General features: G+C 46.0%; 2 protein-coding genes across 5 annotated transcripts in view; one reads left to right on the top strand and one right to left on the bottom strand.

Annotated features, from left to right (window-relative positions):
- Nucleotides 1-3225: 3225 nt before the first annotated feature.
- Nucleotides 3226-8464, bottom strand: LOC115356794 (repellent protein 1-like). Of its 4 annotated transcripts, none has more exons than XM_030048057.1 (6): nucleotides 7970-8464; nucleotides 7565-7742; nucleotides 5768-6034; nucleotides 3897-3948; nucleotides 3551-3729; nucleotides 3226-3424 (listed from the first exon to the last, which is right to left on the bottom strand). In XM_030048057.1, the coding sequence occupies exons 3-6, from the start codon at nucleotides 5865-5867 to the stop codon at nucleotides 3276-3278; spliced, it is 480 nt and encodes a 159-aa protein (XP_029903917.1). In that variant the 5' UTR covers nucleotides 5868-6034; nucleotides 7565-7742; nucleotides 7970-8464; the 3' UTR covers nucleotides 3226-3275. The 4 variants fall into 4 exon arrangements, 3 of the variants coding, with proteins under 3 accessions (XP_029903917.1, XP_029903920.1, XP_029903918.1); XM_030048060.1 differs by having other exon boundaries at nucleotides 3555-3729; XM_030048058.1 differs by lacking the exon at nucleotides 7970-8464 and adding an exon at nucleotides 7830-7898.
- A 4278-nt stretch (nucleotides 8465-12742) lies between these two features.
- LOC115356788 (OTU domain-containing protein 4-like) overlaps nucleotides 12743-19741 on the top strand; it is a 20182-nt gene continuing 13183 nt past the window's right edge. The window contains exons 1-9 of the mRNA XM_030048007.1: nucleotides 12743-12987; nucleotides 14358-14441; nucleotides 15533-15583; nucleotides 16800-16846; nucleotides 17413-17485; nucleotides 17573-17654; nucleotides 18695-18854; nucleotides 18991-19063; nucleotides 19480-19594. Coding sequence (XP_029903867.1) covers nucleotides 12868-12987; nucleotides 14358-14441; nucleotides 15533-15583; nucleotides 16800-16846; nucleotides 17413-17485; nucleotides 17573-17654; nucleotides 18695-18854; nucleotides 18991-19063; nucleotides 19480-19594 — 805 coding nt within the window. The 5' untranslated portion in view covers nucleotides 12743-12867. The remainder of the gene's footprint in view (nucleotides 12988-14357; nucleotides 14442-15532; nucleotides 15584-16799; nucleotides 16847-17412; nucleotides 17486-17572; nucleotides 17655-18694; nucleotides 18855-18990; nucleotides 19064-19479; nucleotides 19595-19741) is intronic.

Below are 19741 nucleotides of genomic sequence, written 5' to 3'. Positions count from 1 at the left end.
CACTCAGATCTGCTGAATCAGTCCCTTTATCTCGACATATAGGCATAAAAGCCAAACACTATGAGCGCATTATAAGCAAGTGAAGCATATGAAGCCAACAATAGCCTACATCATGGCTCTTTGTTTTAAAGGGATACTTCACCCTTAATGCATAATATTTGTATCAAGCACTCACTGTGTGCTGTGTTCAGTCCCTGATGACCAAAGTTTTACTTGTAAGCCTTCATGGTTAAATTATATCCCCAAAACAGCCAGCCATCTCTGATCCAGTGGAAAAAAAATACATTCTACATTCTTAGGGTCAAGATGCTTTATGGGTCAAATACTATTTCAAGGTTAACTGTCACTTTAAAGGTTATGTCAAAGTGCAGGAAAAAGTCAGGCTTTGCAACAGGATGGACAGCTAAAATGATAGTGTTTACATGTAAACAATCAGTAAATGATAATGATGCAAACATATGGGAGCATAATCATGTTAATTTGCCTCATTTCCTCACCGTGTATGATTTCCTGTCAGGTACCATGACAGCATGTGAGGCCAACCAGCTCCAGTGCGGGAACGGTCGCTGCATCCCGTCCGTCTGGCAGTGTGACGGAGATGAGGACTGCTCCGACGGCAGCGACGAGAGCTCCATTCTGATTATGGCTGGAATGATATGCTTATCTCCAGATTCAGTGCTATCACGATACTTGGGCGCTGATTCGATGTATTGTGGTTCGATATTATAATTTATTTCAAATTGTTTTTTGAGTTCTCGTCTATTTTGTGGATATGAAGTTTCATGAAGCTGTGATTATCCTAGAGGTCATTATAAGTCATTTTATACAGTTATGTCAAGTTTCAAAAAATGCTCTGGAGGTCAGAGGTCAAGGGACCCAGCTGAAAGTGCCAGTTTTTCCCTCACCAAAATTTAGCCAAACTTTTGATCAATATAATCTCGTTGCCAACAACCTGGCATGACATACGTGATTCCAACCGATTCCTTAGGTTGTCTCATTTCATATGATATCAATATATTTAGTTAATATGATTCAGCAGTAAAAACAATTGATTACAAAAATAAAAAATTATAATAGCTCAGTGAATCCATAACCCTCCCCATCATAATTCTTATGATGTAGTGGCCAATCCTACCTAAAGCTGACCTCAACTCAAGACTGAATATATGGTACTTACCTTTACCTGCAGAAAAGGCCCCAAATTTGAATAAAATTGATCTTGAATAGTCTTTAAAAAGCATTCAATTTAACTCTCTGATATATGTGTTTTCTTTTATTCAGACAAATGAAGAGAATGAGCTGTTCATACCTGCTTAACAGTTTCGACTGTGTCTCCAGTCTTCCTCAGACGCGTCATCCGACGTATTGCTGACGTGTCATTTATTTAAAGAACATCAAAAAGAATGCAAAAAAGAGGCAACAGGATGCTTCACACGGACTCGGAAAGACAAAGCAGAACAAGAAAATTTAAAATCAGCCATCACAGATTACTGCAGGAGGAACAACCACATCATGGACTGGGACAAGAGGAAAATCATCACATCGGAAACCAACAAATCCAAACGTTGGACTATAGACATCAGGAAGCGGGCGGACAGCACCATCAACCGGGACGAGGGGGCATACACCCTCTGGCACACCTGGGACTCCGTGCTCCAAAGACCACCTAGGGAGAGGGGGGCGTGGCCGGCCTGACAGACTCTGACAGGGGTCCGGTCTGCCGGGCGCTGGACCTGGGACGCCTTCGTACTCTGGACCGGGGATGCCAATCACTTTAAATGAATTTTTTTGTTAAAAATTTAAATCATGTTAAAGTTAAAAAAGAAAAAAAAAAAAGCATTAAAAATGAAATGTAAAGTCCCCTTATTCCTGTAAGATGTCTTCAGAGAGGCAGCCAGAGTCTGACAGAGAGCTGCTCTGTCCTGCTGACATGTTCTACATGTAATTCACAGCTTTACATTGATTTGTGATTTTCTGTACTGCAGACAATGAAGTCATGGTGCTTTAACTTGAACCTGTGTGCACAGTAAAGCTGTCAATTACATGTAGAACATGTCAGCAGGACAGAGCAGCTCTCTGTCAGACTCTGGCTGCCTCTCTGAAGACATCTGACTGACATGCTGAGGTTTCAGGCATGAAGAAGTAGCTGTGTGTGTGTGTGTGTGTGTGTGTGTGTGTCTCCTGTGTGTGTGCCTCCTGTGTGTTACGGTGTGTGTGTGTGTGCCTCCTGTGTGTTACGGTGTGTGTGTGTGTGTGTGTGTGTGCCTCCTGTGTGTTACGGTGTGTGTGTGTGTGCCTCCTGTGTGTTACGGTGTGTGTGTGTGTGTGTGTGTGTGCCTCCTGTGTGTTACGGTGTGTGTGTGTGTGCCTCCTGTGTGTTACGGTCCAGTGTAACATGGACTGTGACAACAGAAACTCACCTCTGCTGCAGTCCTCTCATGCTCCTCTTTGGGCTGAACGTGCGACGCCTCTTTGATGGCAGAGAGCCACTGCTTTGCTCCACCACGGGATGGAGACAATCTCTGTGAAGGACACAGACACTTTAGAAGAAAAAAGAGAGATATTCATCATTTATATATGTATATATGTAATATATATATATATACACACACACACACACACACACACACACATATATATATATAAACATATATATATATATATTATATATATATATATATATATATATATATATATATATATTATATTATATACCTATAAACATATACCATCTTTCATTGCATTGGGCAAAGCATGTAGAGCTAAAATAACGATCGTCTGGCCAGAAGTCAAATAACAAGCTTGGTGTTTTGGAAAGGTCAAATCAGCATTTCCACTGACCAAGCTCATTGCTGATACCTTGTGTCAGCATTAAATTCAGGTACAACTTTGGCGGAATGACTGCTGGCATGTCCTCCCGTAAAGCAAATGTTGACCACACGAGCTGCTGCACAGTGAGCTCTCAGTCTGGGACAGAGGAAAAGCTTGTCCTTGCTGCAAAGGGGAGATTTCACCAAAAATTGAACAAAGCAGTATGTGGTGCTTGGTGTCACAGTGTTGTGGACTCTTTGGTTGTGCCCAAGTGATCACCGAGGCACGTAAGCCCCCACGCCACGTCAAGGCAGAGTCCATGTGGAGGTTTTTTTTTTTTTATTATAATTTTTCTTTCATATTTTATTTTTTCAAAAACAACATGGAGGACTAATGAGGTGGACTCAGCATCCTCATCCTCATTCTCATTCTCATGAGGATGAGGATGCTGCTGGTGCAGAGACCTAAGTAGAAGGAGAAGGGGAAGGGGAAGGGAAAGGGAAAGGAGAAGGGGAAGGAGAAGGAGAAGGGGAAGGGAAAGTAGAAGGGGAAGGAGAAGGGGAAGGGAAGACTGCCCGAGGGACCTTCATCCTCCTCTTCCATCTTTGGGCATCTGTACATCAGTGAACATGGTTTTTCAAGTGTTTGTGCATAATATCCATAGAATATCCATGATTGGTCACTTTAAATGCTCACACATTCAAATAAAACAGAGTATAACTAACTATACATATGTTACCTACTGGTGGTGTCCCGTCATGCATGCGGGCATCGGGATCGGCAGCACGGTTCCGAATCAGAATCTGGAAGGCCTGACAGCTTTGTCTTCCCCGGCTGCCGGAACGGACCAGTATGGCGCTGATGGGGCTGGTGTGGCTCCCACTTTTGGGAGAGCAGGCGCCATCCACCTGGGGCTTCCTGTAATAAAAGATAAAAATAAACAAAATACATGATCATGGCAGTGTCAAATAACTAAATATAAAAAGGAATGTACAAATACTGGCTGGATGGGTGTATTAAAGGCTATTTACGGTTAACAGAAAGAAAAGTACAATGTAAATACAAAAAAGTTTGATATACAGCACCTAGAAATGGCCACAGATTTGTATGGGAAATGGCACGCTCCATAGGCTTTTACTAAAAAAGAGAAGAAGAAGAAGCCTTTAAGACAGAACGTGTGGTCGCCGACACAAATAGGGCATGAAATGGGAAACAAACAAACCCAAATATCAAACTGTGCTGAGGCTGTGGACGCCTCTTGAGGCCACATGCAGTTTAAGACGGTAACCATGGCGACGGGACGCTCTGCCGGGCTTGGCTTACGTCATGACGCACAGAGCTCGGGTCGGTAACGTGACTGTATTCCTGTTATTAATAGCACAGATATCTAGACAGTATTGGACGGCAGACTACCTGAGCACCGTCACAGAGCAGAGACTGAGGAACAGGTTAACCATGTACAGACTCAGCAGCCACAGCCTGGCCTCAGAGAGAGGCCGACACAGACAGACGTGGCTGCCCAGAGAGGAGCGCCTGTGTCGCCTCTGTCCACAGAGGGAGGTGGAGACGGAGCAACACTTCCTGCTGAGATGCAGCGCATATGAACACACAAGAACTAAGTTCTTCACTAAAATCAAATGTAGAATCCCAAACTTTGACACGCTCCCTGACCAGGAGAAAATCCAACATTTCCTTGGAGAAAACAGAGTCAGCGCTGTAGAAGAAGGCCTGTCACAGCCTGAGAGAAAAGCTGCTCCTCACATGAGGACAGTCTGCTCACAAGCCAAGCCCTGCCCGCTCACTCACTCTGCTTCCTCCTGCTTTTCTGTTTTCTTTCTTTTACATGTGAGGACAGTGGGAATGTTGCTCCGTTGGATTTTAATGTTTCTATGTTCCTTTGTTATTGTTCACCAAAACATGCTTTGGCAATATTGTGTGTGATACAGTCATGCCAATAAAGCTTTACTGAATTGAAACTGAATTGAACTGAATTGAATTGAGAGAGAGGAGAAAAGCTCAGAGATGAAGACAACAGAGAGAGAGAGAGACAGAGAGAGAGAGAGAGAGAGAGAGAGACAGAGAGAGAGGAGAAGCAGAGAGACAGAGAGAGAGAGAGAGAGACAGAGAGAGAGAGAGACAGAGACAGAGAGAGAGAGAGAGAGAGAGAGAGAGACAGACGAGAGACAGACAGAGAGACAGAGAGAGAGAGACAGAGAGAGAGAGACAGAGAGAGGAGAAAAGCTCAGAGATGAAGACAGAGAGAGAGACAGAGAGAGAGAGACAGAGAGAGAGAGAGAGAGAGAGGAGAAAAGCTCAGAGATGATGACAAACAGAGAGAGAGAGAGAGAGAGAGAGAGAGAGAGACAGAGAGAGGAGAAAAGCTCAGAGATGAAGACAAACAGAGAGAGAGAGAGACAGAGAGAGAGACAGAGAGAGAGAGAGAGAGACAGAGAGAGAGGAGAAAAGCTCAGAGATGAAGACAGAGAGAGAGAGAGAGAGAGAGAGAGAGAGAGACAGAGAGAGAGAGAAAAGCTCAGAGATGAAGACAGAGAGAGAGAGAGAGAGAGAGAGAGAGAGAGACAGAGAGAGAGGAGAAAAGCTCAGAGATGAAGACAAACAGAGAGAGAGACAGAGGAGAGAGAAAAGCTCAGAGATGAAGACGAGAGAGAGAGAGAGAGAGAGAGAGAGAGACAGAGAGAGGAGAAAAGCTCAGAGATGAAGACAAACAGAGAGAGAGAGAGAGAGAGAGAGAGAGAGGAGAAAAGCTCAGAGATGAAGACAAACAGAGAGAGAGACAGAGAGAGAGGAGAAAAGCTCAGAGATGAAGACAGAGAGAGAGAGACAGAGAGAGAGAGACAGAGAGAGAGGAGAAAAGCTCAGAGATGAAGACAAACAGAGAGAGAGAGAGAGAGAGAGAGAGACAGAGAGAGGAGAAAAGCTGTGTCATTGGGCTCACATTTCCTCTCTGTGTCGTCCCTGAGGAGCCTTTTTTCCTCCCTGGAGAGCCTTTTGGTCTGCAGCTCCAGGGTCCTCTGTGCCACCCGGACAGACCTCATTCCTAGTAGAGAGCCCAGGGCCTGGGCGTCCCTCAGCGCCGGCCCCACTGCATCCACCAGCTGTTTCAGGGTTATGATGTTTGAATGGAGCAGCGCCCCCCTCAGACCAGGTGATGTGCTGCAGGTTACATCCAGCCTGGCGCCGTTGAACCAATGCAGAGATTCAGCTTTGGAACAAAGTAGATTATAGTATTACAGACCTAGACCCCTTCTGTTTAAGAGCATTCACCGTCAGCCCCCTAACACCCCTATCCGACCACAGTAAAATCAGCCTATACATTAGAAAGACACCAACAGACCCTCATATAACAGAGCCCAGCAAACTGAACCACTTAAAACAGCCCTACAGATGGACAACCAATAGCAAAGATAACTACCAGAAAGCAATCAGACATCAAACAATTCAATCTCAATTAGACCTTTTTCTTTCCACCTCGTATCCCCACAGTAATGACGGCCTGAGTCAGGCCATTCAGGACATTAACAACATATCTGACAACGCAGCAGATCTGTCCAATCTGAAAAAGTCTTATCATCACGGACCAAAAAAAAAAAAAAAAATCAGCCAATGAAAAGTGGTTTGACACAAGCTGCAGGTATCTGAGAAAAACACTCAGAAACCTATCAAATCAAAAACACAGACAACCTGACAACCCTGAGCTCCACCTCCAATACTGGGAAACATTGAAATGATATAGAAAAACACTGAAAACTAAAAAGAAACAGCATGAACAAGAGTCCATTGACTCAAATAATTTTTGGAAAAAATGGCACTCTTTCAGCAAAGCACACAAGGAAGAATTGGCTATTCAAATGGTGAAATATGGCAGAAACACTTTGAAAATCTGTACAGTCCTATTACATTGAATTGGGCCCAAAATAATCTCCTTAACAAACTTGAAATCCTTGAAACAGCCGTTAAAGACAACCAAAATCCTCCGTGCACCTCATCCATGCCCCTATACTGCAACACTTACGGTATAAAAATAAAAAGACATTTGGCTCATTCCCGCTAACTCTGACAAATCCATCACCTCGATTGAGGTGTCTTTAAAATTAATGCTTTGAACTTGTCGTTTCAATGTATATGATGAATTAACGCGCAGTGAGGTCCGTGGCTGGGTAGGCAGGATCAGCCAGAGCTTAAATCACATAGAGCATGCATACACAAATATATATATTAAGGAGAGCTCAATAGCAACAACAATTAAGCAATAAGCCCCTTGAAGCCGTGGGCTACAGTGATTTTATAACCCAGCCCCTCCGCCGTTGTAAAGTCACTGGAAGTCACGGCTCCAAGGGGCTTATTGCTTTTATAAAACAGTTGCCCTCCATATAGCCCATAAAATAAACACACAAGGAAAAGGTCAAGGATTTATTGGTAACAATGCAACAATAAAACTGAGAACTATTCATTCTTCCACCAAGCAAGACAGAGTGGACAGAACGGTTGCCAAGCAACACAGACGCACAGATCGCTTTGTCATCTAGCGCCAGCATCATGTCACATCAGGCTATCCTGGCTCGTTAATGTTGAATTGGATATTTCCATTGAGAGTGCAACTGTTAAAATAGGGTTCAATGATGTTTGGACTCCTCTTTGCAGGGACGGTGGCGAGCGTTTCGCGACACAAACCACACTTTAGCCTAAAAAGCTAAGGAGAGAGAGGCTTTTAAATCTCCCTGTTAGCTTTTACCTTTTGGTTGTGTGCCCTGATGTGGAGTCTGAGCTGCTCCTCCAGCGCTGTGTCTGTGTCTGTCCGGCTCTTCCCGAAGGCAAACATATTCTTCTGGGTGACACTGGCAGCTACTCACCCCTGGACCAGCCCTCCACGGGGACGGAAGCGGCCTCCCCGGCCCCTGCCACGGTCTCGTCTGAGCACAAACACAAACACAGCACCATCACATCATGTTCAGACACACGGACACCAGTGAACCAGAGCGATGCCTTCATGTCTCAACCTATGAGCTACTGCATCTCATCCTGTCGGCGCCGACATCGCCGGTGTAAGAGGGATGCTAGCTACAGCCCTTGTCTTTGGATAACACTGCATATTTACAATGCTGTGGAGAAATAAGTGTAACGCTGCAGGGGGAAATACCTCATTGCGTACGACATGCTGCCACCGTGCCGCGCGTTGTCTCCTCTGCTAACGCAAGATACAGCTTCCGGTGTACAAGGAAGTGACGTAGGGGAACCGGCGGCGTGGACTACAAAATAAAACCCTCTGATGATGACGTGTCTGACTGGCTCCTTCACACAGGTGGGCTAGGCCCACTGTCCCGCCCACAGTCAGGTATAAAGGTGCAGCTGTACTTGCTGTGATTTTGATTGTTGTTTATTAGCTTGTTGTTTTTAGCTTGTTGTCTGTTTTTGCTGCAGATACAATGGCTGAGCACAATGAGACGAGGTAAGACTTTGTTATTTCTTATCCCTTGTGTCTTTTACACCACTACAACCGCGGCTGATGTCCTCTCAGCAGGCATCATATTCACAATCTGACTTGCTCATTTGTGTCGACGAAGACACGTTCTGTCTTAATGGCGATCGCATGGCGGCACACAAGCAGCCTGGTCTTCCGGCAGCCCCCCTCGGCAGCACGTCATGTCCAGCCAGTATTTGAGCTATATCCATTCCTTTTTATTTTTTTTGTTATTTGACACTGCCATAATGGTTTATTTTTTTTTTTTTTATTTTTGTCTTATTACAGGCGTCATACTGGTCGGCTCCGGCAGCCGGGGGAAGACGAAGCTGTCTGGCCCAGGGACTCCTCCAGATTTTGATTCGGAACCGTGTGTGCCATGTATCGGGCAACTTTTTCCTTCTGGGCGGGAGTGAAGTTTTTGGCCGCCTGTGTCTCTGCGGCCCTTCGGACTTCTTGGCTGGTCGAACGGTTGTACCTGTTGTAGGAGAGGATGGTATGAAAATTGTATTAGAGATCTGTGAGCAGAGCAGGGCTAAATATATGAAAGACTTGCCATGAACACGTGGCGCATTTGTGTAGGTACATACATATCCTGGAGTCGACGAATGTCGTTTGTGACCTTGTGGACTGCCGCTCCAGTGATGCCAATGAAAAAGGACTGACAAGACACTGTCTCATGGCGAGTCCTGATATGTTTGTAGTATGCCTCAAACCACTGTGGGAACAAGGGAGACAGTGACTTGACTTGGCTGTAAAACATTGTAAACAATATACACACTTGTCATCATACAAAAAGAAGCCAATATGACTGCTTGCCGTTTTGTGTTGCTTGATGCCAACAACTACCCTGCCGTTACACTCCTTCCTGTTGACAAACTCGTCCACCTTGTAATTGTACAGTTCTGTCTGAAATAAATCATTTTACTGAAATAAAGGGACTCAGTGATCACTCATCTACTTTGCATGATTAAATACAATCTCAACATCTAGCACATCAAAATACAGAAGGTCACAAGTAGTGTTTTCAGGTAGAATTTGTCACAAAATTCTACATTTGTCTGATTAAAATTGGCCTTTTTATATACATGTAGAACATGTCAGCATTACAGAGCAGGTCTGCGTCAGACTGTGGCTGCCTCTCTTAACACATCTTACAGACATAATAATGAGCTGACTTCTGTGAAACTGAATTCACAAGTGAAAATAACTTGGTTACATTCTCTCCTGTTATTTATGCACAATGCACTATTGTACACTGCACTATTCTTATTTTACTTTTTTAATTTTACTTTTCTTATTGTACTTTATTTTGCTGTATTTTATCTATTGAAATATACTGATTTTTATCTTATTGTATTTTAATGTAAACATTCAGGACAGTAAAGGCTTCTGATTCTGATTCTGACATGCTGATGATTTGCACCCAACCCCCACGTCTGCTGCAGGACATTAGAGCAGCAGAGAGTCTCACGCAGCACATTTGGTGAAAAGCCTCCAGATATCACCATCCTGGAGGCCATTGGGAATGTCTGTAATTGGACATATGTTGGACCTGATATTTAACAGTAAAGGACAGACAGAAGGTCACAAGTAGTGTTTTCAGATAGAATTTGTTCCAACATTCTACAAACTTAAAAATACACCTCTGTGATTGAAGCAGCAGGAATGAAGCAAAAATTTTGTCCAGATTGGCTAGGTAGGTAGGTAGGTAGATACTTTATTCATCCCGCAGGAAATTCACATTTTCTTCAGCAGTATCCACAGATTACAAATTAAGTGAATAAAAAAATAGAAATAAAGAATAAGATCTAAGTATAACAGAATAAGATCTGAGTACAACAGAATAACCTAAGTACAACCCAGTGTGCAAAAAGCAATGTGCCACAAAAAAAACAGAAAACAGAAAAAAACGTGTGCATGGGTGTATAAAATGTGCATAGAGGTAGGTCAATGTGCAAATTTAGAAGAAATATACAGTATACACATGATAAATAGCAGAATATACAGTTAGTGTGAAACTATGAGACCAAGACCGTCGACAGAACCTGACGCCCGGTACTGGGAATTCAGGAACTGTCAGACTTGATCCAGCCTCATGGAATCACCCCTTCCCCTCCAGTCTTTACGTGTTATCTACCAGTATTGCAGTATGTGTATAATGAGTTATTTCCTCCGGGTGGAGTTAAAAAGCCGCATGGCGTGGGGGAGGAATGATTTCCTCAGTCTGTCGGTGGAGCAGGACAGTGACAGCAGCCTGTCACTGAAGCTGCTCCTCTGCCTGGTGGTGGCGCTGTGCAGTGGATGCAGTGGATTGTCCATGATTGACAGGAGCCTGCTCAGCGCCCGTTGCTCTGCCACAGATGTCAGGCTCTCCAGTTGTGTGCCCACAACAGAGCCCGCTTTCCTCACCAGTTTGTCCAGTCGTGAGGCGTCCCTCTTCTTGATGCTGCCTCCCCAGCACACCACCGCATAGAAGAGGGCGCTCGCCACAACAGACTGGTAGAACATCAGCAGCAGTTTTTTGCAGATGTTGAAGGACGCCAGCCTCCTGAGGAAGTACAGTCGGCTCTGTCCTTTCCTGCACAGAGCCTCAGTATTGGCTGTCCAGTCCAGTCTATCATCCAGCTGCACTCCCAGGTATTTATAGGTCTGCACCATTTCCACACAGGCACCGTTGACGCTTATGGGCTCCGGGTGAGGCCTGGTCCTCCTGAAGTCCACCACCATTTCTTTTGTCTTGGAGGTGTTCAGGTGGAGGTGGTTGTAACCACACCATGCTACGAAGTCCTGGATGAGTTTCCTGTACTCCTCCTCCTGTCCACCGCTGATACAGCCCACGATGGCCGTGTCGTCCGCGAACTTCTGCACATGGCAGGACTCTGAGTTGTACTGGAAGTCCGACGTGTACAGGGTGAACAGGACTGGAGAGAGCACAGTCCCCTGCGGCGCTCCTGTGCTGCTGATCACAGTGTCTGACCTGCAGTCCCCCAGTCGCACATACTGAGGTCTGCCTGTCAGATAGTCCATGATCCATGCCGTCAGGTGTGAGCCTACTCCCATATCAGTCAGTTTGTGACCGAGCAGCTGGGGCTGGATGGTATTGAAGGCGCTGGAGAAATCCAGAAATGTGATTCTCACAGCACCACTGCCCCTGTCCAGGTGAGAGAGGGATCGGTGTAGCATGTAGACGATGGCGTCCTCCACTCCCACCTTCTCCTGGTACGCAAACTGCAGAGGGTCGAGGGCATGGCTCACCTGCGGTCTCAGATGGTGTAGCAGCAGCCGCTCCATGGTCTTCATCACATGTGACGTCAGGGCGACCGGCCTGAAGTCGTTCAGCTCTGCAGGACGTGGCTTCTTTGGGACTGGGACGATGCATGATGTTTTCCACCGCAGTGGGACCCTCCCCTGCTCCAGGCTCAGATTGAAGATGTGCTGCAGAGGGTCTCCCAGCTCTGACGCGCAGACCTTCAGCAGTCGTGGGGATACTCCATCCGGACCTGCAGCTTTGCTGGGGCGAAGCCTCCTCAGCTCTCCACACACCTGGGCTGCTGTGATTGTAGGCAGGGAGGGGGTCTCCTCATCGCATCTGTCCACTTGTAGCGGGGGGAGGGGAGCAGATGGGGGTGTGGGGGGCAGGGTGATCAGAGGTGAGAGTGAGATGGGGTGGTCAAACCTGTTGAAGAAGTTGTTCAACTCGTTTGCCCTCCCCCCATCCCCCTCAGTGGTGGCCCCCTGCCTGGATCTGCAGCCGGTGATGATCTTCATCCCGTCCCACACCTCCTTCATGCTGTTGTTCTGCTGACTGAAATTGCAATTTTTCAGACAATTTGCACTTCTCCTCTTCTGCTTTTCCATATTCATGGTCTCTTTGTCCTTGATTAGATCCATTAGCAGCCAACCCACATCCCCCCTCTACTGTATTTACATGTTGATGGGCCCATTAAGATTTCAGCACACCTGGCTTTAACCTCAAGGTGTTTGAACACCTTCCATGAGACTAAATCTGTTTGGTTTCAGTCTAATTTTTCAAGTTTAAAGCTGGAATGTTTAAAAAGGTCATCCAAATCTCTTTAAACATGTGGCTTGTATAACTTGTGCTGTTAAAAAGATGACTTTGTGATACGTGTTTGTGACTTACTGAGTCAGCAGGCATATTGTTTCCATGGCTGTGATGTCGTGCTGATTTGTCGCTGGTCTGGTGCATCTCTGACAGCGGCATTTTAGGACCTGAAGTCACGTGACGAGCTTCAGGTGGGAAAAGTTTTCTAACAAGGACAGTCTGCAGCCTTTCACAATAAAAGCATGTCACTGGTTTCCAGGTAGAGTGAAACTCACTGAAAGACACAGCTGAGGTCAACAAAACAACAAACCAACAAATCAGCCAATCAAAAGGCAGAAAACAAACAAACTGTGAGCCACGCGCCGGTGGGCGGGGCCTGTGCGTGATCGGAGCAGATTTGAAGGAAACCAACAACTACGAGCTTCAGTTGCGTGCGCGGAGAAAACAGGTGATAAATATCGAGCTGCAATTTATTGCGAGATTAATAAAACAACAACTAGAAGACAGAAGGATGCAGAAACGACCGAAGAAATGCATCTCGCACATGGACGAGTACCTGGCCAGCCGGGCGCTCTTCAGGAAGACGATGGCGCGAGACGCGTCCAGTCTGTTCCGGGCCGTGTCCGAGCAGGTGAGCTAAGCTAACGGCTAACGGCTGGAGCCGCGGCCAGCTCTGCTTCCTGCTGCTGGTTGATGTGTTCTGCATTGCTTTGCTAAGCTGTTGTTGAGGTGATACCAGAGGGTGTAGCTACTACGAAGCAGGTTTAGTGGGTTAGCAGGTGTGTTTAGTCTAAAGCCAGGCTTTCCTGTATCACGAAGGTGGCTCTCTTTTAAGCCGGCTAGATCACCATGGTAACTGATGCTAGATCACCATGGTAACTGATGCTAGATCACCATGGTGACTTATGCTAGATCACCATGGTAACTTATGCTAGATCACCATGGTGACTGATGCTAGATCACCATGGTAACTTATGCTAGATCACCATGGTGACTTATGCTTAGCTCATAACCTGGTCCCGACCAGGTTATGAGCTAAGTTTAACCCCGCCCGGCTATAAAAGCGGCGCTATCTCACCCAGGTGAAATCACAAAGTCATTTTTGTCCGGTGTTTGGTGACACATATGCACAATGCAGGTATAGCCTACTATTAGTGGTGCACAGACTTCACGTTTGTTGGAAATATTCCGTTGTATCACAGACTTTGTTATAGTAGACTACTTTTTTTTTTTTTTAAAGGAAACCCTTTATATTATAACGGTGACTGTCACGGCATCCGAAGGTGCTGATTGGACGGGAGCAGCCAGTGGTGATTCAAACGCACTCCAAACGCCACTTATTCCCATTTAGAAAAAAAGATTGAACAAAAAAGGAGCAAACAAACATCAACAGAAATGGCTCCATAATTCTAGTTCAACTTCAAATGTAACGAACAGTTATCTGAAACTACTGACAAGGAGCTCTAAGCAGCATAAATAGTGGTCAAAATTGTCATGTAACCATGGTAACCACCGCCTGCTCCGCCAGCACTCCTCTTTCGCCTTATTTGCGGCCACAGTGTTGCTCTTAGCGTTAATTTTATTTTTAAAATGTTCATAGGTAAACAACAGGTGCCACACTGCCACAAGGTAAACAACAGGTGCCACACTGCCACAAGGTAAACAACAGGTGCCACAGCACAGCTGATCTGACAGGGGGCAAGACTCAGATGTGTTACTGTGTCACCGTGTTACTGCGTTACTGTGTGTTACTGCATCACCGTGTTACTGTGTCACCACATTACCGTGTTACTGTGTCACCGTGTTACTGCGTCACCGTGTTACTGCGTTACTGTGTCCACGCTGTATCTATCACAACAGCAATATATTACCAGTTATGTCATTATGCAATCAAAAAGAATGTAGGTGTTTTTCTCCAGCTGTTTCCTGTTGTCAGAGGTAATGCTGCTGTGTGTGGGTGTGGGTGTGTGTGTGTGTGTGTGTGTGTGTGTGCGTGCACAGCTGTACCACTCTCAGAGCTATCACCAGAAGATCCGGCAGGACTGTGCCAACTTCATGATAGCCAACAGGTGCAAGTTTGAGCCGGTGAGTCTGAGTTTCACTTAAACTTTCTTTGTATCATCCCTGAGACATTGTGCAGGGGTCTATTTCACAAAGGGTGAATTAAATCAGACCAATCAGAGCGAAGCAGAGGGCTGCGTCACTCAGTCTGGATGAGACTCAGCGCCTAATACAAGCATATGAGGAAGTAAAGGAGCTTATGAACTGTAAAGGCAATGAAATCTATACTCACTTATTATATTAGTTATTCCTTTATTTATTTATGTATTTATTCATTTATTTTATATATCTTAATGCATTTTATTTTCATTTTATTTGAATGTATAATTTGAAATTAGTCCATATACCAACAGGTGTTGAATTAACGAAGTCATTGGTTTATGATTGGAGTCACTGACTAATAGTAATTTCACAAAGTTAAACAACAGGGCGCTGGATTAATTTAAGCTTGACTTCTAGCCTGGTCCGGAGCAGGCTAAGGCTTAGGCTGAGTTTCCATGGTAACTAAAGTGAGATTACTTTCATGAAACCGAGTTCAGGCTCATTATAGCCAGGTTTACTGGCCAGGTTGATCTCGTGAGATGATCCACCTTTCATGAAACCCATTAATCCCTAATCCTGGCTAGATTAAGCCAGGATAGCTGCTAAATCCAGGCTTAAAGCCTAATCTAGGTTTTGTGGAGCTCCAGGTGAGCTCCAGGTGAGCTCCAGGTGAGCTCCAGGTTCCAGAACACCACTGTTGAGTTGCTTCTCAGACTGAGACAGGGCGGTACATGACATCATAATGACATCACTCCAAAATGTCAGTGGTGCAAACGGAGGAATTTAAAGTTTACAGATTAAATTAATTAAAATGATCTGTTGCTGATAAAGTTATTTAAATATGACCAGAGCCTAACCCTAATATTAGCTTAACATATGGTTAGCTAGCTGAATACCTGTTGTTGCTGTGATAACGATGATGATGATGATGATGAACTAAAGTAGGTAGAAACAAACACAGCAGAAGATGAAAGTGGTAAATTCTCAGCTGTGTTCCGTTAAGCCCTAACCCGTACCTGTACCTGTACCCGTACCCGTGAGTGTTAAAGCTCCTGTTGTGTGTTCTGTTGCAGTTTGTTGAAGGGTCATTTGACAAGTACCTGGAGCGTCTGGAGGACCCCAAGGTGAGCCGCCCCCTGACACCTCAGCCCGTGGAGCTCTCTTAAAGCTCTCTGATCCGTCTCAAACATGTCCAGACTGAACAGGTGGGACGTGTGACGGCGCCCCCTGTTTCAGAGCGACTTCTTCCTCTGTGTGGAAAAACCACCTGAGACCTCTGATCCAAATGGAACCAGAATAAATGACAGGCTGTATGCAGAACCTTTAAAGTATATCTGTGTTCTCAAACGCAGATTATTAAGATGGCACTCTGTAAAGCCTCAATTTTAGGCAGTGCCAACTCCATGGACTTTTATTTTGAAATGGAGAACGGCTATTCCCTTGCGTACTTACTAATCATAACAATAGAATTATGAATCATGCAAACTGTCTGATTATTAAAAAGGTACAAAGAAAATAAAAATAAAGAACTGAAGAATTTCACTGCTGTTTTACAGCTTTTAGTTTTATTGTTGTTTAATAGGAAAATCTTCGATCTGAAGGTAAACACATTATTCAAAACAAGAACACCACACTTGACCAAACCAGAGGCTCAAATAAACAACCAATCACCACAAGGAGGCGTGGCTTCCCCTGTCCAATCACATCTCGTGCACACGTGCCGTGCACTGCTGCTGTGCACGCTCGCTACCCTCCTAACAAACTCACCGTGCGTTCCAAATCCCATACTTGTACTTCTTACTTTTAGTATGCACTGCAGCTGCCCTGACAAAGAATGCAGTGTAGTATGCAGTATGCATGTGTACTGACGTGATGATGCTACACGCAGCTCAGTCAGTGCGACGTAACGTCTGCTGTGCAAAGGATTGTGGGTCAGAATGGCCAGAGCAGCATGCTGACATGCAGACTGTGAAATCTGAGTGGATGTAGTAGAACATCCTGGTACTCTTGGCATACTGCATCTGACACACTGTGTACTGGGACATACTCAATCTTTTTCTTGCATACTAAGTAGTATGGTAGTATGGGGACTGGAACGCAGGGCTGAGCTGCAGGAGGGTGGGAGGGGCTTGGAGCCGGAGCTGAATCTCAGGTGGGAGGGGCTTGGAGGCGGAGCTGAATCTCAGGTGGGAGGGGCTTGGAAAGCTGTTTGAGGTACAGTTTTTAATGAAAATCTGCTGATTCAACAAAATAACCCACAGAACATGATAAATGTTCATGGTGGCACTCGTTAACATCAACACTGTGTGTGTGTGTGTGTGTGTGTGTGTGTGTGTGCAGGAGATGGTGGGCCAGCTGGAGATCAAAGCTCTGTCTCTGCTGTACAGGTGAGAGAACAGAGCATGAACATAAATATGTTTTTTTCAGACGTGTCGTGATGTTGCTGCTGGTTGTTCTTGTTGTTCTGCTGAGAACGTGTGTGGGGAACCGACAGAACGTTCTGCTGAGAACGTGTGTGGGGAACCGACAGAACGTTCTGCTGAGAACGTGTGTGGGGAACCGACAGAACGTTCTGCTGTGCCCACAGCTCTGTGCGCGGCGCAGGGCAAACCTTTTTTCTCTTTGTTTTTTTCACTTTTTATTTTCAGTTTAGTTTGAATGAGTTGTTGAAGCAGGTTTGCTGCTTTAGTTTCCATTTCTTGAAAATGTTTAGTTTTATTAGTTTGATGGTTTTAGTCTTTCTGTAATGTGTGTGTGTGTGTGTTTGTCAGGGAGGGGGTTCAGACTGTCAGAAACATCAAACCTCAGCAAAGCATCAAACCTTTAAACAGGAAGACACATGAACACCAGAGGAAACCTGAAGACGTTTTCTCTGAGAAACACACAGTCAGTTCACACTGTGTGTGTGTGTGTGTGTGTGTGTGTGTGTGTGTGTGTGTGTGTGTGTGTGCAGGCTCCGCTTCGTGATCTATCTTTACCCGGGGCAACCACCCAATGTGATCACAGAGGATGGCTTCACTGACAAGGTGAGGGGAGCTGACCTCTGACCCCGGTGATGTCACACCCCTGCTGTTGTTGCTAAGCACTGAGTGTCCGTCTTGTGCGTTGCCTAGGTGATGCTGTGTTGCTCCAACACCGGCCACTACGACATCGTGTACCCCAGGAGCTACCTGACGTCCGCGGCGATCTGCCAGTGTGAGTGTGTGGCCCCGCCCCCTGTCCTCCCCTCACGCCCTGTCAGGTGCAGCCGCTCACCTGGGGGGCGGAGCTTAAGGGGTGCTCACACTGAAAGCAATCTGTTTATTCGTGCAGCTTTTTTCCCAATTAATATTGAAACACACTAGGCTGTAACACACATTTACTGACAGTGAATCCTTCAGTATTATTTACATATCATTTACGACTTGTGATCTCACAAAGCACCATGAACGCAACATAAAATGTATCCGACAGCTTTGATTTTCTCTCTGCTGCACACACACAATACTAAATACTGTAGCAACCCTGCAGTGATGTTCCTGTAAATAATATTGAAGTGTTCTGTGTTTTCTGACTCTCAGTGAATGTGAATTATATGAGCAGGTATGTGGTTGCATGAAAAAGCGAGCGGTGTGTGTTTGTGTGTCTGTCTGTGTGTCTGTCGGATGGCTCACCGCAGACATAAACTCCCGCTGACACATCTGCCCCGCCCCCTCCGTCGCTTCTATCACTTCCATCGCCCCAGCAGAAAACTGCAAAGAAAACTGCAGGCGACGCGAAGGGAGCGAACCGAGCGACCACAGGCGATTTTGTGGCTGTCAGTGTGAGCGCACCTTTAGAGTGTGTTCACTGGTCAGGGCAGAGCCCAGGTAAATCACACAGAACGTCAGGAGAATGCCCCCCCCCCAGCTCCCACACAAGCTGGTTCCAGAGGCGATGTGCTGTGAGGTCACCTGTCAACTTGCAGCTCCACTCAGTGTTCTGCTCTGCTCTGCTCTGAGTGTTTTGAGCGCTTGTGTGGAACCTGGTCTGTTTTAAGCATCCAGCTCTGAGTCAGGTGATACAGGCACTGAATCCTGATTGGCTCAGAGGTGATGATGCTTGTTGTCATGGAAACCTGTTTATTATACAGAAAAGCAGGACAAATGTTTGCAGCAGAGAATATTTACCTGACTGCTGTGTGTGTGTGTGTGTGTGTGTGTGTGTGTGTGTGTGTGTGTGTGTGTGTGTGTGTGTGTGTGTGTGTGTGTGTGCAGCTATCTTGTACGAGCTGCTGTACACACGTGTGTTTGGCGTGGACGAGGCCGAGCTCCACCAGGCCATGGATGCCTTCCAGGATCGTCGCTATAGAAACAGACTGTCAGCAATCAGCCATGGGGACATGAGCTACGAGCTGCCTGAGGACCGCAGCCACAAGTACACACACACACACACACACACACACACACACACACACACACACACACACACACGCGTTTACAGTTCTTTCGTTCGTGCGCTGCGGCTCGTATTATGTCATGTGTGTGTCAGGTGTGTTTGTTTTGTCGTGCAGGGAGGAGGCGGAGGCGGGCGGAGCAGGAGCCGCTGCCGAGGACAAGGCCAGAGCCGGGACCGACGACAGCAAGGTACTGCAAGGGACAGGGCTTTTATTGTGAAAGGAGCAGCGTGTGAGAGGGCTTTTATCAAACCTGACAGCCTGCAGGTCAGTGTTGTGTCCAGCGGGGGCAGCACTGAGCTAAACAGCCTGCAGGTCAGTGTTGTGTCCAGCGGGGGCAGCACTGAGCTAAACAGAGCAGAATCTGTGTGGGTCAGTGGGGCTCAATGCTCTAAACTGATCAGTCCATTTGATCCAGATATTGATCAGTAACTGGACTGTTCCTGTCCATATTTCTGCTGCAGTGTGCACTGTGTGTGTGTGTGTGTGTGTGTGTCACTGTGGGATTATCTGCGTTACATTGGTTGACACACTGAAATGCCAGATGAAACTGCCTTGCTCTGTGTGTGTGTGTGTGTGTGTGTGTGTGTGTGTGTGTGTGTGCAGCCCCCTGCAGAGCCCTCCTCCTCCACACTGATTCTGCCTTACAAAGTGCTGAAGTCTCTGGACACCATTCTGTACCGAAACGTGGAGTTTGACGTCTGGCTCGACTCCTGCAGAGGTGAGAAATAGAACAATAATAATAATTAGTACAAACCTCATAAAGCACGGAGAGAACAGAGGAGCCAGCGTTTGTGTGTGTGTGAGAATAAAAAAAAGTCCCAAGGAATCCCATTGGTGGAAAGTTTTGAAAATCACCTATTTATGA

Source organism: Myripristis murdjan, unplaced genomic scaffold, assembly GCF_902150065.1.
Source record: "Myripristis murdjan unplaced genomic scaffold, fMyrMur1.1, whole genome shotgun sequence".
NCBI lineage: Eukaryota > Metazoa > Chordata > Actinopteri > Holocentriformes > Holocentridae > Myripristis > Myripristis murdjan.
Note: the sequence above shows the minus strand (reverse complement) of the source record. Positions and strands in the feature narration are given on the sequence as shown.

What these genes read in the sequence shown, in the direction of transcription:
- LOC115356794 (XM_030048057.1), bottom strand. Translation starts at nt 5,867, where the DNA reads ATGAGGTCTGTCCGGGTGGCACAGAGGACCCTGGAGCTGCAGACCAAA. An exon ending in GGACGACACAGAGAGGAAAT is followed by an intron (nt 3,949 to 5,767) that starts GTGAGCCCAATG and finishes TCTCTTTTTTAG; the next exon opens with TAAAAGCCTATGGAGCGTGC. An exon ending in AAATCTGTGGCCATTTCTAG is followed by an intron (nt 3,730 to 3,896) that starts GTGCTGTATATC and finishes CTTTTATTACAG; the next exon opens with GAAGCCCCAGGTGGATGGCG.